This window comes from Crocodylus porosus, unplaced genomic scaffold, assembly GCF_001723895.1.
Source record: "Crocodylus porosus isolate Cpor-Errol unplaced genomic scaffold, CroPor_comp1, whole genome shotgun sequence".
Taxonomy (NCBI): Eukaryota; Metazoa; Chordata; order Crocodylia; family Crocodylidae; genus Crocodylus; species Crocodylus porosus.
Window position 1 is genome coordinate 12,158,209 of NW_017728918.1, and position 13,298 is coordinate 12,171,506.

A 13,298-nucleotide genomic window follows, 5' to 3' on the forward strand; every position below is an offset into this window, starting at 1 on the left:
GCTAATTTGCATAGCATCCTTAAAAGGATCTACCAATAACTTGATTGACAATCACTCCTTTAGAAGGAAGATCCACTTGTGGATCAGAAATTGGCTTAAGGACAGAAAACAGGGTGGGTATAAATGATCAGTTATCAGAATGGAAAGATGTAAACTGTAGGGGGATCCTCCCTGCTTCCTCCATCAGGGACAGAATCATATAAAATTAGTAGAGGTGCACTGATACCTCAGTCCAATATCGTATCAGCACCAATAAAAGGAAAATTGAAATTACTGGCAATGAGCTTTTTCTGACCGATGTGGTCGATGATGTCACCAATAAATGCCGTGTGCATGTGCACAGCTGCAATACAGCCTGGCAGATAAGTCTGTTGTGGGGGAGGAGGCAGGTGGGGGAGGGAAGGGACATGGGGATGCAGATCAAGGCCCCCACGGTGAGGAAGAGAGTGGGGCTGGCACAGGGGTAGGTACTGCACAGACAAGGTGGGACATGGGATGGAGGTACAGCCCCTGCATCCGCCCTTACCTTATCCCCCCCAAGACTTACCAGCTGGACACTGCTCTCCATGCTGCATATCGGCAATTGGATTGGTATCGGCCGACATGACTTGTTAAAAATCAGCCATTTGTATTAGCCAAAAAAATCTCTATTGGTGCACAACTTAAAACTAAGGTTGGAAGGCACTAAGGAGATCATCTAGTCCAACTCTTTGCTCAACGCAGGACCATCCCCAACTAGATCAGGATCTGTGCTGGGATCAGTGAAGTTTATCATATTCATAAGTAATTTAAACTGGGGGGGGGTGGAGGGGCATGAAGGTGAGTAACTGACAACATTATTCAAAAACCAAAGTGAACTGTGAAGAGCTACACAAGGATCTTGAAAAACTGAGCAAACAGGTAATAAAAAACAACAGGTGATATTTAATGTTGACCATTCAATGTGAACAGTTGGCCAAAAAACATCAGTTCAATGCTCAGTAGCAGCTGAAAAGGCAAAGAAAAGGTTAGAAATTATAAGGAAAGAAATTGCAAATGAAAGAGGAAGTATCATTATGCCCCTTTATAAATCTACTATACATGCACACGTCAAATACTGCATTCAGCTTTGGTCCCTCCCCACCTGAAAAAGGTTATAGAACTATGAAAGGTACAACAGAAGGGCAACAAGGACCAGTAGTATGGAGGGGCTTCCATATGAGGAACGATTAAATAAGCTAGGACTTGTCATCTTAGTGGAAAAAAGATAACTGGGAGCAGGAACAAGATAAAGGTTTATAAAACAATAAACACATCTTAACTTTCTCTGCACCATTTATTATCTCCCACAATACTAGAACTAGAGGATATAAAATGAAACTATTGCCTAGTAGGTTTTAAAACAACAAAAAGGAAGTTCTTTTTCATACCGCAAGTAATTAACTTGTGGAACGCACAGCCACAAAATGTTGGGGAGGCTGGCAGCTTAACCCAGTACAAAAGGAGACTGGACTTCTCATGGAGGAAAGGCTTCCATAGGTATATGGGCTCTGTATCAGAGCTTCTTAAACCCTGACATTCTTGAACCTACACCAGAAGATTCTGGATATGTCCTTTTTACCCTCCCTTTCAACATCCACTCTGCCATGTGTAAGACAGGTCAATCAATCCAAGCACAGTATATCAAGTGGGCAGATATAAACCTGATGATTTTCAATACTGACAAATGTAAGGTACTGCACCTTGGGGGGAAAAGCCTGCAGCATGTTTATAGGCTAGGCAGTGCTATGCTTGCTAGCACCATCGCTGAAAGACACTTGGGGATCATGACTGACCACAAGATGAACATGAGCCACCACTGCGATGTCGCAGCTGGTAAAGCAAAGCAAACACTGGCTTGCATCCATAGATGCTTCTCAAGTAAATCTCAGGGTGTAATCCTCCTGCTGTACTCGACCTTGGTGAGGCCGCAGCTAGAGTACTGCATCCAATTCTGGGCTTCAAAATTCAGGAAGGATGTGGAGAAGCTTGAGAAAGTCTAGAGGAGCGCCACATGCATGATCAGAGGGCAGGAGAATAAGCCTTATGAAGAGAGGCTGAGAGCCATGGGAATCATAGTTTCATAGATGTTAGGGTCAGAAGGGACCTATTAGATCATCGAGTCCAATCCTCTACCCTGGGGAGGAATGAGTCCTGGGGTCAAATGACCCCAGACAGGTATCTGTCCAATCTCCTTTTAAATACCTCCAAGGAAGGGGACAGCACCACCTCCCTTGGAAGCTTATTCCATACTTTGGCAACCCTCACTGTAAAGAATTTTTTCCTGATGTCCAATCTGAATTTGCTCTCTTCCAGTTTGTGGTCATTATTTCTAGTCACCCCAACAGGCACCCTGGTAAACATTGTATCCCCTATTTCTTGCTGCCCTCCCCATGAGTTTCTAGGCAGTAGGAATGTTCAGTCTGGAAAAGCACAGGCTCACAGGAGATCTGGTGGCAGCCTATAAGTAGACTGGGGTGTGCATCAGGATGTGGGGCAGCACGGGTAATTACTTTGGGCGAAGGGCTGCTTACTGAGTTTTGGCAAGCCATCAAGGGCTGCATGACAGGCAGCCAGGGGCAGATAAATAGTAATTTTCTAAATTTTTAGGGGCCCTGTAGGCCGGATAGAATGGCTTGGCAGGCCACATCTGGCCCATGAGTCACATTTTGCCCACCCCTGATCTGGGGGAACGTCTGTTCACCAGAGCACCCCATTGGATGACAAGGACCAATGGTCACAAACTCCTCCAAGAACATTTTAGGCTGGACATAAGAAAAACTTCTTTACTGTCTGAGTCCCCAAGGCCTGGAATAGGCTCCATCCAGAAGTGGTGCAAGCACCTACTCTGGACTCCTTTAAGAAGAGTTTGGACACTTATGTTGTTGGGATCCTTTGACCTAGCTGCCTTCCCGCCCTTGGGGCAGGGGGCTGGATTCAATGATTTCCCAAGGTCCCTTCCAGCCCTAATATCTATGAAATTCATTAAATCCTAGAAACTGACCCAGTAAATGGCAGTTCTTATGTTCCTACGCTCTGAAGACAAGCCAAGTATAATAAAAGCCTAGAGAAAAACCTTACTACCAAGGATAATTTCTACCCACGCTATGTATAAAGAGCATATAGAAGAGGGACCTCTTCACTATGTTACCTTTTTATTGATCAGAGTGAGCAAATATATCATGATGGTCTGATTACATCTTAGTTTAGGTCGGGGTGGACAAAATATGGCCCACAAACCGCTCCTGGCCCACCAGGCCATTCTATCCAGCCCATGGAAAAAGATTAGAAAATACATATTTATCTGTCCCTGGCTGCCTGTCAAAGATGACAGGAAGCAGGGACAGTAGGACCTAGGGGAAGCCACAGCAGGATCCTGCAACAGCAAAGCCAGCCCAGCCCCAGCCCCCCACCTGTAAGCCCCCGTCTAGCAGAGGCTTCTGGCCTGGGATGCTGGGGCTGTTTATGCCTCCCTGTGCCAGAGCAGGAAGTCTGGGGGGGGGCAAGAGAGGAACCCAGAGCAGGGTGGCAGGAGCGCAAGGTGCGGGCTGGCAGGGTTCTGTGGAGCCGGGCTGAGCTGCACCAGCAGGGAAAGCAGGGAGCTGGCCTGGCTCCATAGAGACCCTGCTGGTAGGGATGCTGCGTTCCTGCTACCCTGCTTTGGGCCCCACTGGCGCTGGCCCTGGGACACTGGCACAGGCCCTGCGCTCCCATTCAGTTGTCACCATCTCCTGCATACCCACTCACTCCCAGTGCCCCTTACCCAGCCCCGTGCTACAGGCAGGGACCAGCATGTGCAGCCCTGACCTTGCACACGCCATGCCCACCCCTCTGGGCTGCGCAGTGGCAGCGTAGGACAAACTGCTGCTCAGTGTGGTAGGGAAAGCAGCCCCTCCCCCCTCCCACTGCTGGCACTTCCTGGTTCAGGGGCTGCCCTACATCTCCACCACATCACTGCCATCTCTGGGCTACCCCATGGGGCAGCGATGGCAGAGCAGACACAGGGCAGCCCCACGCAGGCTCCAAGTGGATGCACCAGGAAGCGCTGGCAGTGCGAGGGGCTGCTTCCCCCCCACTGCTGAGCAGTACTTTGTCCCACACTGCTACTGCTGAGCCTGGGACCCACGCTGGCTCCCAGTTCACCCACTGGGGCTGAGCAGAAGCAGCAGCTGGGAAGAAACTGCTGTTCAGCACGGGGAAAGCGGCCCTTTTCCTTTGCCGCTGCCAGGCAGTTTTTGCTGTGCTCCCCGCCCCCATGCTGGGCTGTGATAAGGCTCCTTCAACGCTGCGTATAGGCTGCCCAGTGCAGCAGCAGCGACAGGGCAGCTCACAAGTGGTGAATGAGCCACACCACAGAATAGTGTGGCACGGGCTCTGGGTGGCTGCAGCAAGAACTGCCTGGCAGTGGTTGCAGGGGTGGGGGAAGGGGCTGCTTTCCCTGTGGCGAACAGCAGTTTCTGCCCAGCTGCTGCTGCTGCTCAGCCCTGATGGGCGAGCCCAGAGCCACCGCAGGGTGCGCAGGTTCGCGGCTGCATGCGCTGGTCCCTGCTGCTACCACTGCACGCAGCCGGGTGGTGCATAGCGGCACACTGTGGCTGTATACTGCTGGTGGTCATGAGGAGACGCTGCAGGGCACTCAGGCTCTGGGATGTTGTGGGGCAGGTGCTGACTGGCTCAGGGGTGTGCGTGTGGGGGTTCCTGTGCACACCACACATCCTCTCAAACCCTTCCTGCAAACCCCACAACCAGATATAAGATCAATGCCTTTAAACATCACAAAAGAACATAGTGACTGAGAGAGAAGGAAAAAAATATTATAATCAAACTCTTTTCCCATGTTCAGCACAACCTAACAAATATTTTTCTTGAGGCTAATCAAAGAGAATCTAAAGTATGAATTTAGGCATTTACTATGCTTTACCTTGAAAGTTTAAATGATTTATAGGCAAAATAAATAGGATCTCTTCATGTATAACAACAGTCTCCAAAAGATCAAAATAGAAAAACAGGCCTATGAATTTACTTGTAAGCAGAAATCTTTGTGCAGGCACTTGGAAATCTTCTACGTTGGGAATTTAAGGTTGCAATTATAGGAAGAAGAAAAAAAAACATTCTACAAACCCAGTTCGCCACTTTTGCAAAACCAAGCATATGTGGAGCAGATGAATAGAAAAAACACAGATCTCCAGTGCAGATTCCTTTTATTCTTCAATCGTAAAAGTCCTTCACTGTTTATCAGACAAGCAGAACAACTCAAGAGATGCGGGACATGAGATAAAAGGAGCAGAAACACTTGCTTTAGCCAACCAGTTAGTAAAGGCAGCTGCATCCTTTAAGAGGAGATGAGAAACAAGCAGAGAGACATGCCTGGTATGGTTTCAATTCATTTCATTTCAGCTCTCAGTCTGGGATGCAGGATCCAAAGGAAGCATGCATAATGGCAGCCTGTAAATTAATGCGATTTTTACAAAAGGTCATTTTTTGCCAGCTTTATAAGTATCAGTAATGGTGGGGGGGTTGACTTTTTAAAAAGAAAATAAGGCAAAAGGCAGGGCAGAACCACACAAGCAATCAAAAGAGCAGGAGAAAAAAGAACCTGAGCACCTACCACTCTTCTTTTAAAGTTTTGATATTGTCTACTTCTTTCATTCTGATGCTTTGCCTAATTATGAAAAGAAGATTTGTAAGAAATAGGCAAAACCCTTGACCCACTTGGCACTTCTAAAGCCGAGTTGTTTACATTTTCTGCATCCTTTAAGAGCTGTTCTGTGTTGACAGTTCACTTAAACAGGAATCTACAAAAACTGCTCCAGTCTCCAGATGGCTCTTTGTTTTCCTGCGGCTTCTAATGTGATGACGCATACAATGTGTACCATTTTCAGCCTCACACATTAAAAGGAAGACAACTGTGATTTTTTGAAACACCCCACCCCTCCAACTCCCCCCCAAGAATTCAAAAGCTTCATCATTCTTTTGAAAGCACAGGAAAGAAATCTATCACTGCCGTTTTCATGGATTTGGTTTACATTCTTTGCTTCACACTCTGGCAGCAGTACTTATCAGATGGTAGTAGAACTGCAATGCCAATGCAGGCATCCTTTGTAATAGCTCATTGCCAGCCCCGACCTTCACTTTGACAGTGCATAATCCAAAGATGCAGCATCCTTCTAAGTCCTCCCCCCAGGTTCCTCCACTCTCCAACTGGTGCAGTGTCCCTGAAACTGGATATGGCAACTCATGATTCTTGTTCAAATAGGAGTAGAGAAAAAAAATCCTGGATTTTCAAGTGCTGAACATACTACAGGATTAGTCTGCTGAGTCAATAGGGCTGAAAAGTGCTATACTGATCCTGTTGTGCTCTCTCCTGAGCTCTGCAGGGAATTATTTTAAGCCACAAAAACTACATAGAAAGCACTGAAGACCTGACAAGGGCAGAGGAACTCCGACTTGGCACTTTATTTAAGGGTCTAAACCCTGCTAAGTGCTAGGCACCACCTTTATCAAAGCTGCTCAGAAATTTGCAGCAGTCTCCAAGTTGCCTCGCTGTGCATAGGTATTAGAACAAGCAAAATAGGTAACTACCCAATCATTTCCAAAATAGCTAGACAAAAACCAGTGAGACTTAAATTTCTTGTTCCTCTCCAACTGTGCAGGCACCGTATAATCATGTGATATGCACATAGCTTTACTTATATACTTGAATTCAAAACCTGCCTTTTAAAATAGTTTATATTAAAAAAAAATCCCCAAGGTAGATTTACTATACAGAGTTTAGGCATCTCCTGGATATTAAAATCTGGCACCCAGCTCATTTATCTGTTGGGTTATTACCCTATGCAAAAATTCTAATCTTCTGTTAATTATTTTGTGGATCACCCCCCTTTGTACACACACATTGATTAGTGCTGTTACTGATAAAACGTCTGCCGAACATCCCACAAAGACATCATCAGAGTGGTTATAAAACCAGACTAAGACAGAAGCAAGTCTTTAGGCTTAAATTGTTTACAAAAACAAACAGGCCTTGCACATATAAAAGTCCTATACAAATCTAGTCAGCTATTAAAGATACTTTTCTTTATCCAAATACCATAGTATTTTAAGCTTAATTTTTCTGTTATATTATGGGTAAAATTAAATACAGATTATGCAGCATACCACTCATGTCAGCTGTCCAAATCTAGTATTAGAAAGATCTAGTGGCATACAATCTTGCTGGTGTAGGAGCCTACACACTTTACACCTCCGTGTTATATTTTGTCCTCGAGTCATGGATTTGGTTTACATTCTTTGATTCAGACCTGGCAGCAAGTACTTATTCGAGAGTAGCAGAAGAACTGGAATGCCAATGCTTCCCTTCGAAGTCTGTCTCCAAGAAGAGAGATGATCACTACATGTAGCTTTAAGTGACGGCTCGCTCAATGAGGCTAAGTCAAGCATGAATGAGGAGAACTAAACAAAAAAGTTTTAGTGTCTAATAGGCAAGTCTCTGGAGCGCCTTCAGTATCTCTACCTAACCAGCTGCTACATAACTAAGGGTCCATGTCCCAATTCCCAATTCTTCTAAATTAGGGAGCATCTCTAAATTAGAGCTTCAATCACTCCTGATTATAAAAGCAACAAGTGTGCACTTAGACAGGATTTCATTTTTCTTGCATAACCAGCACAAACACATGATTACACGGATGTAGGTAAACACGTACCCCACGTTTTCCCTTGCTCTAACCTTTCCTGGCATACATTATACTCCCATTTATTTCTCAAGATGTCAAACTTGCAATATGATCTGAGGACACGCACTTTCAGGACCAAGAAACGTCTTTAGCACAAGCACTTGTCATATATATTCTTATACAGCAGCACTTTCATTAGTTAGGAGGCAAGTGGAAACAATATTAAGGTGTACTCCATTGCTTCAAAAGCTAGTAATATTACCTGGAGCCCAGGGGGCAGTTATACCATTCTTCTTCCTGTACAAAGAAAAGCATAAACACTGCCAAATATCACTGTGAGAATTAAACTTTTCAGAGAATAAACTCCTTGGAGCAGCAACTATTATTTCCTACATAATGTATTATCATGGGGTCTAGGAGTCTTGCTCATGGACCAGGACTGCCAAGTGCTAGGTGCTACTTCCTAGATTCGGTTTTGCCACTCTTAACCTTTCTGGATAAAGTTTAAATCTAAAAAATATTAATAGCAATAGCAATCAATACACTACAGGAACAGATGGGAGGTGTCTCATCCAAATGGCTACAATCTAGGCAGATGGGGAGGAACAAGAGGCAAGGAAACAAGTGCCTGCCTGACCTAAAGCAACTTTAGCCTTGCTGAGCTCTGTAGGCTTATAAATAAGTTGTTCAATTCATCCAAAACTAGAACCAAGCCTGCAAATGTTTTCAATTTCCCATAAGGCCTTTTTTGGTCTGCCCAGGCATTCCTTCTACCTCCCCACAGCCTGTTTCCATTGGCACAGCATGGTGAAAAAGGAAGTAAAAAACAAAACAAAACCCTTTGGGTTTTTTTAAGATTCACTAACCCCCTCTCAACCAAAACCAAACACTCGGAGACAGGTTTCATGGTGGTCAAAAAGCCACCGCAAAAACCTGCTCTGACCAACTCTTGAGCAACACGTACCAGGCCTCCCGCCCCCGCATGCCTCCTCCAAGGTGCACCCGCTTACCCTCACCATCATTTCAAATCCCAAACGGATCCCGCCTGCTTCTGGTGGCTCAGGTGCCAGGCCGAAAACCAGCACACCAGCAGCCGTGTGACGTGGCCGTACCCCGGCCTCTGCACATCCGGCTGGGACCCTCCTTTCTGAACGATCCCTCTGGAGCCCTTCGCTACTGTTCAGTCACCCACACGTCACGTGTGTCACACACAGACAGCCACCGCACACACATAGATGTCACACAGCCAGACACAGGGATGCACACAGGCATAGACACACACAGATGTCACACACAGAAAGACACACACGACACACACACAGGGATGAACACAGACACACACGTCACACAGACATCACGTCACACACAGGCACAGACACACAGGCATACACACACGTCACACAGGCAGCCACAGGGATGCACACAGACAGACGCAGACGTCACACAGACGTCAGGCACAGGCACAGGCACAGGCAGAGAATTACACACAGACAGACGCACACAATTACACACAGGCAGAGACACACACAGGCACACCCATGACACACACACACAGACACACACACGTCACACACACCCCTCCCCTTGGGGCAGCGCAGGCGAGAAGCCCAGGCCGGCCCGCGCCTCCCCAACCGCCGCCCGCCTGCCCGCCCGGGGGAAGGGGGAGGGGAAGGAGGGGGCCGGGCTCGGCGCCCCGTACCTGGCAGCGCGCTGGCCCGGGATGGATGAAGCGGCCCGGCCCGGCCCCACGTGCTCCGCCCCTCGGTCCGCGCTCGGGGCTCCGGGCTGGGCCAGCTCCTCCCCCGCGGAAGGAGGGGCGCAGACGAGGGCCCGTCGTTCACGTGCGGCGCTCCGTATATTTTCAACAAAACCCGAAAAAGCCAGCGACCTCGTTGTCGTGTCCGCTCCCCGCAGGGTCGCGGCGGCGGCGCAAGGCCCGCCTCCCCGGTCACATGGGCGCGGCGCCAGGGCAGGCCCCGCGCGGCGGCGGACGCTCCGCCGAGGGCCGGCTCGGCCGGGATGCGAGTGCCTTGGCCCGCAGCAGAGCCCCCCAGGCTGCTCCGCCTCTGCCGAGCAGTCACCCCGCGAGCAGGAGCGCGTTGCTACAGACGCCGAGGCAACTGTGTTGGGGTGCTGCGCATCTCGGACTCGCAGCTCCGCATTAGCCCTGCGCCCTCCGTGTCAGACTTCCCTTTTTCTTTTTTTCCGGCCTTCCTCCTTCAAATGTTCCTCGGGTGTATGCGAGGGGTTTCTTTCTAAACGCAGGTCTCTGGTGCCGAATGATAGACGGAAAAAGACACGGATCGTATTAGAGCGCGACCCCTTGTTTAATATTTTTTGTAGCATTAAGCATAAAACAATCGGGCAAAGCACAGCTAGTTTTATGCCTTTCCATCCCAAATACCTATGAATATCAAATTATTATTTAGGGTAGGTAAAAGGGGATGTTGCCAGACAGTGTACAGGCATGGATAATTGATGGGGTGGCTTACTCAAAATGCAGTATGAAACTCCTCCACTACAGCACAGTGGGATTGTTTCTCCACAGCTAAGGGAGCTGCATCCATGTCTTTGTCTTTCAGACTCTGTATCGGCAAGGGCTGCGACAGCAGTAAAAACAGCACGCTGAGCCCTTTGGAGACTGGAATGCCTTTCATTATTCTTGAGAGACCAATTAAGGACTAGTGTTGACATATTCCAGAAGGGCTCCTCTCTGGGCCTTGTCCAGAGTACAAAAGAACAACATCATGGTTACAAACCCGTGACTCAAGGTTGCAGAGGGTATGCAACAAAAATGAGAAAATGGAGTGGGATTTTCAGGGATCCACAAAGCATTTAGAGGAAGGAGCCTTCTTTCTTTATGCCACGCTGTGATTTGAACATTGTATCTTGCTCCTTGAAGAAATCCAACTCAGCTAGCGTTAGAAACTACCCAAAACAAACACAATAGCTGAGCAGGCCAAGGACTAAAAGCACATGCCGAGCTGAACGAGAGCAGCAATTTTGGTATGATTTGCAGCTCACACCTGCATGCCTGTTTTAACAAGCTTTTTAAATCATCAGTGTAGTGTAAAACACTTAAAATGAACTAAATTAGAAAGTCAAAACTTGCTAATTCACATTAATTAATAGAAGACTCATTGTGAATTAGTAGAGTGATTTAAAAAAGCAAAGGTACTGTGCTAGGCTGAATGTATTCTGTTCATTTAGGGCCTGATTCTGTCTATTCTTACTCCTGTGGATTGGTATTTTATTCTTAAAATTGCCTGATTCACAGTGACTACTCCTCAAGGTGAGTAAGAGGAGTAAACTCACATCCTTAGTTTGATCTTTGTAATTTTCTCTTCGTTTTATTGTGATGCACCACAAATGTACTAAATGTCATGGAGGACAATTTGTAAGACTAATGGGGTTAGCAATATGAGATTAAATTACAGCTATCTTCTTCTGAATTCTTACTGGGTTTTGGGGAAACATTGCCATTTTTGTGGGTGCCAATTAGAAAGTGTGCCTTTCATCAAAAGATTGTGAGATTCTGTTCTGTGGTATTCATGTTATTTGCTTGACATTTTAAATCCATGTTGAGATCCTTGGATGAAAGGCTAGACAACTGAAAGTTTAACTACCATGTTTGATTCTATTAAAGCAGGGGTGTCAAACTTGAACAGCCCCCTGGGCTGGATCTGGACTATGGGACAGCTCACACACCAGATCCAAACTTGGCATCAGTGGCTGGACATGTGGTAGCAGTATAGTGGTTAACTCCAAAAATACCAGTATGTTAAAAAAACAAGAAAAATATTGTAACGGAAGTTTGTATAGTTAAAGTGTGATCATAGTCAAGACATCACCAAAATACTCTCTTGGCTTTGGAAGTTAAGGGTGATGTTGTAGCCATGACGGTCCAGAAATTATATGAGAGGCAAGGATGTCTTAGGGTGTTATCTTTTATGAGACCAACTGTATCGTCAGGATAGAGTTAGACAAGTTTTCAACTGCAAGACATACTTAGTGTCCAACCTCCTACAATACAAAAAGAAGCTCCCCTGTGACCACACATCCCTGCTGGTCACCTATCACCCAATGCTGGAGCCAAGTGGAAGCATCGTCAAGAAACGACAGCCTATTCTTGGCAAAGATCAGACCTTAAGAAAAATATTCCCAGTTCCTCTACTCCTGGCTTCCAAACTACCCTCCAGCCGTGCCCAGCTCATCAAAAGAAAACTCCCCGTGGCCCAACAGGCATCAAGTGGGACACAACCTTGTCTTTGCAAGAAATGCATAACCTGTCAACACCTCTCCACTGCAATTACAAACAACACTCCCCATGACAAAACCAGCAGAATCCACCACGTGCCTTTCCCAAAATGTTATATACCTGCTCCAGTGTACTAAATATCCTCATGGCAACTGTGCATGTGAAATGAAACAACTATGCACCAGAATTAACTCTCACAGAAAAAAATATAAAGGACAGAGCCACACACACCATTAGGAGTACATTCCTCACAGAACAACTACTCTGTCTCTGACCTCACTGTCTTTGTACTCAAGGAAAATCTATCTGATGCCTTTAAAATGTGAACCTAGGAACAAAAAGTTTGTGTGCTGGCTGGACACTAAGAACTGAGGACTTAATTATATGGCACATTATAATTTACCTGATTCCTGAAGTCTTTCCACACAGGGGAGGTGAGAATGACCCTCCTCTATTTTTGGTAGACCTTCATCTCCCAGAAATCTGCTTCTTTTCTTCTTTTCTTCTGCTTCTTCTTCATCTCCTAGAAATCTGCTTTTCTTCTGTGTTTCCTGTACCTGGAAACTTTTCTCATGCAACTGTTTTTTACTGTGTTGTGCTTGGATTGTTCTGGTCAGACCCAAAAAATGTCTTGTATTTGAAAGCTTCTCTAACTCTATCCCAACTATACCATTGGTCCAACAAAAAATATCGCCCAAAGAAACCCTTGCCCCTCTCTTGACTTTGTACAACCTGTACCACTAATACTCCAGTAAGAACTGGTGCACAAGATGGAGGAGACCAAAGAAGACAAACAGCCCGCTGTGAGTTCAGTTAAGAAAAAAAGCCCCAAGATGCCTATAACAAGGTATTCATAAGATGAACGCAACTATCTTGTGTTTTTTTGTCAGGAAGGATCTGACTTGGTGGTGTAGAAGATGACAACCACCCCTGAGTATATTTGATGATGGAGCAGTGAGCCTTGAGGTTGACAATGTAAAGCAGTGTTTGAGCTGTCATCAAGGAAAGACATCATCAACAATAACCAGTGCAGACTAGTGTATCGAAATGGAGCAGAACATTAATTATGTGAGATGTTTTCAGACTAAACAAAAATAACCCATGAAAAAGATATTGCATAAGTGTAATAAAATTAAATGACAACACATCAGACACATTGCTTTATCTTAATTGGTGATTAAGCTGAAAGTCTTTTGAGAGAGGTTTGCACATGCAGATTGCTGCGACAAAACTCAAAGGAAATTAGATTGTAGCAAAAATCTGCGGGAACATAATCTCTGGTTATTTTACATTCAGAAGTCCTGGAAAAGTGGGCCCACCTGTTCTTGTCACTTGTTCCATGATCTATT

At 46.1% G+C, this 13,298-nt stretch overlaps 1 protein-coding gene and 1 long non-coding RNA gene across 2 annotated transcripts in view; one reads left to right on the forward strand and one right to left on the reverse strand.

Moving 5' to 3' along the window:
- The window catches only part of UBXN2A (UBX domain protein 2A), a 29,859-nt gene extending 20,455 nt beyond the window's left edge, over positions 1-9,404 (reverse strand). The window contains exons 1-2 of the mRNA XM_019537332.1: positions 9,391-9,404; positions 5,627-5,680 (exon numbers count right to left, since the gene is read on the reverse strand). Coding sequence (XP_019392877.1) covers positions 5,627-5,667 — 41 coding nt within the window. The 5' untranslated portion in view covers positions 5,668-5,680; positions 9,391-9,404. The remainder of the gene's footprint in view (positions 1-5,626; positions 5,681-9,390) is intronic.
- Positions 9,405-9,811: 407 nt separating this feature from the next.
- LOC109311597 lies at positions 9,812-13,059 on the forward strand. The gene is made up of 2 exons (XR_002101539.1): positions 9,812-10,983; positions 12,840-13,059. It is a non-coding gene; the product is annotated as an uncharacterized LOC109311597 (long non-coding RNA).
- The last annotated feature ends 239 nt before the right edge of the window (positions 13,060-13,298 follow it).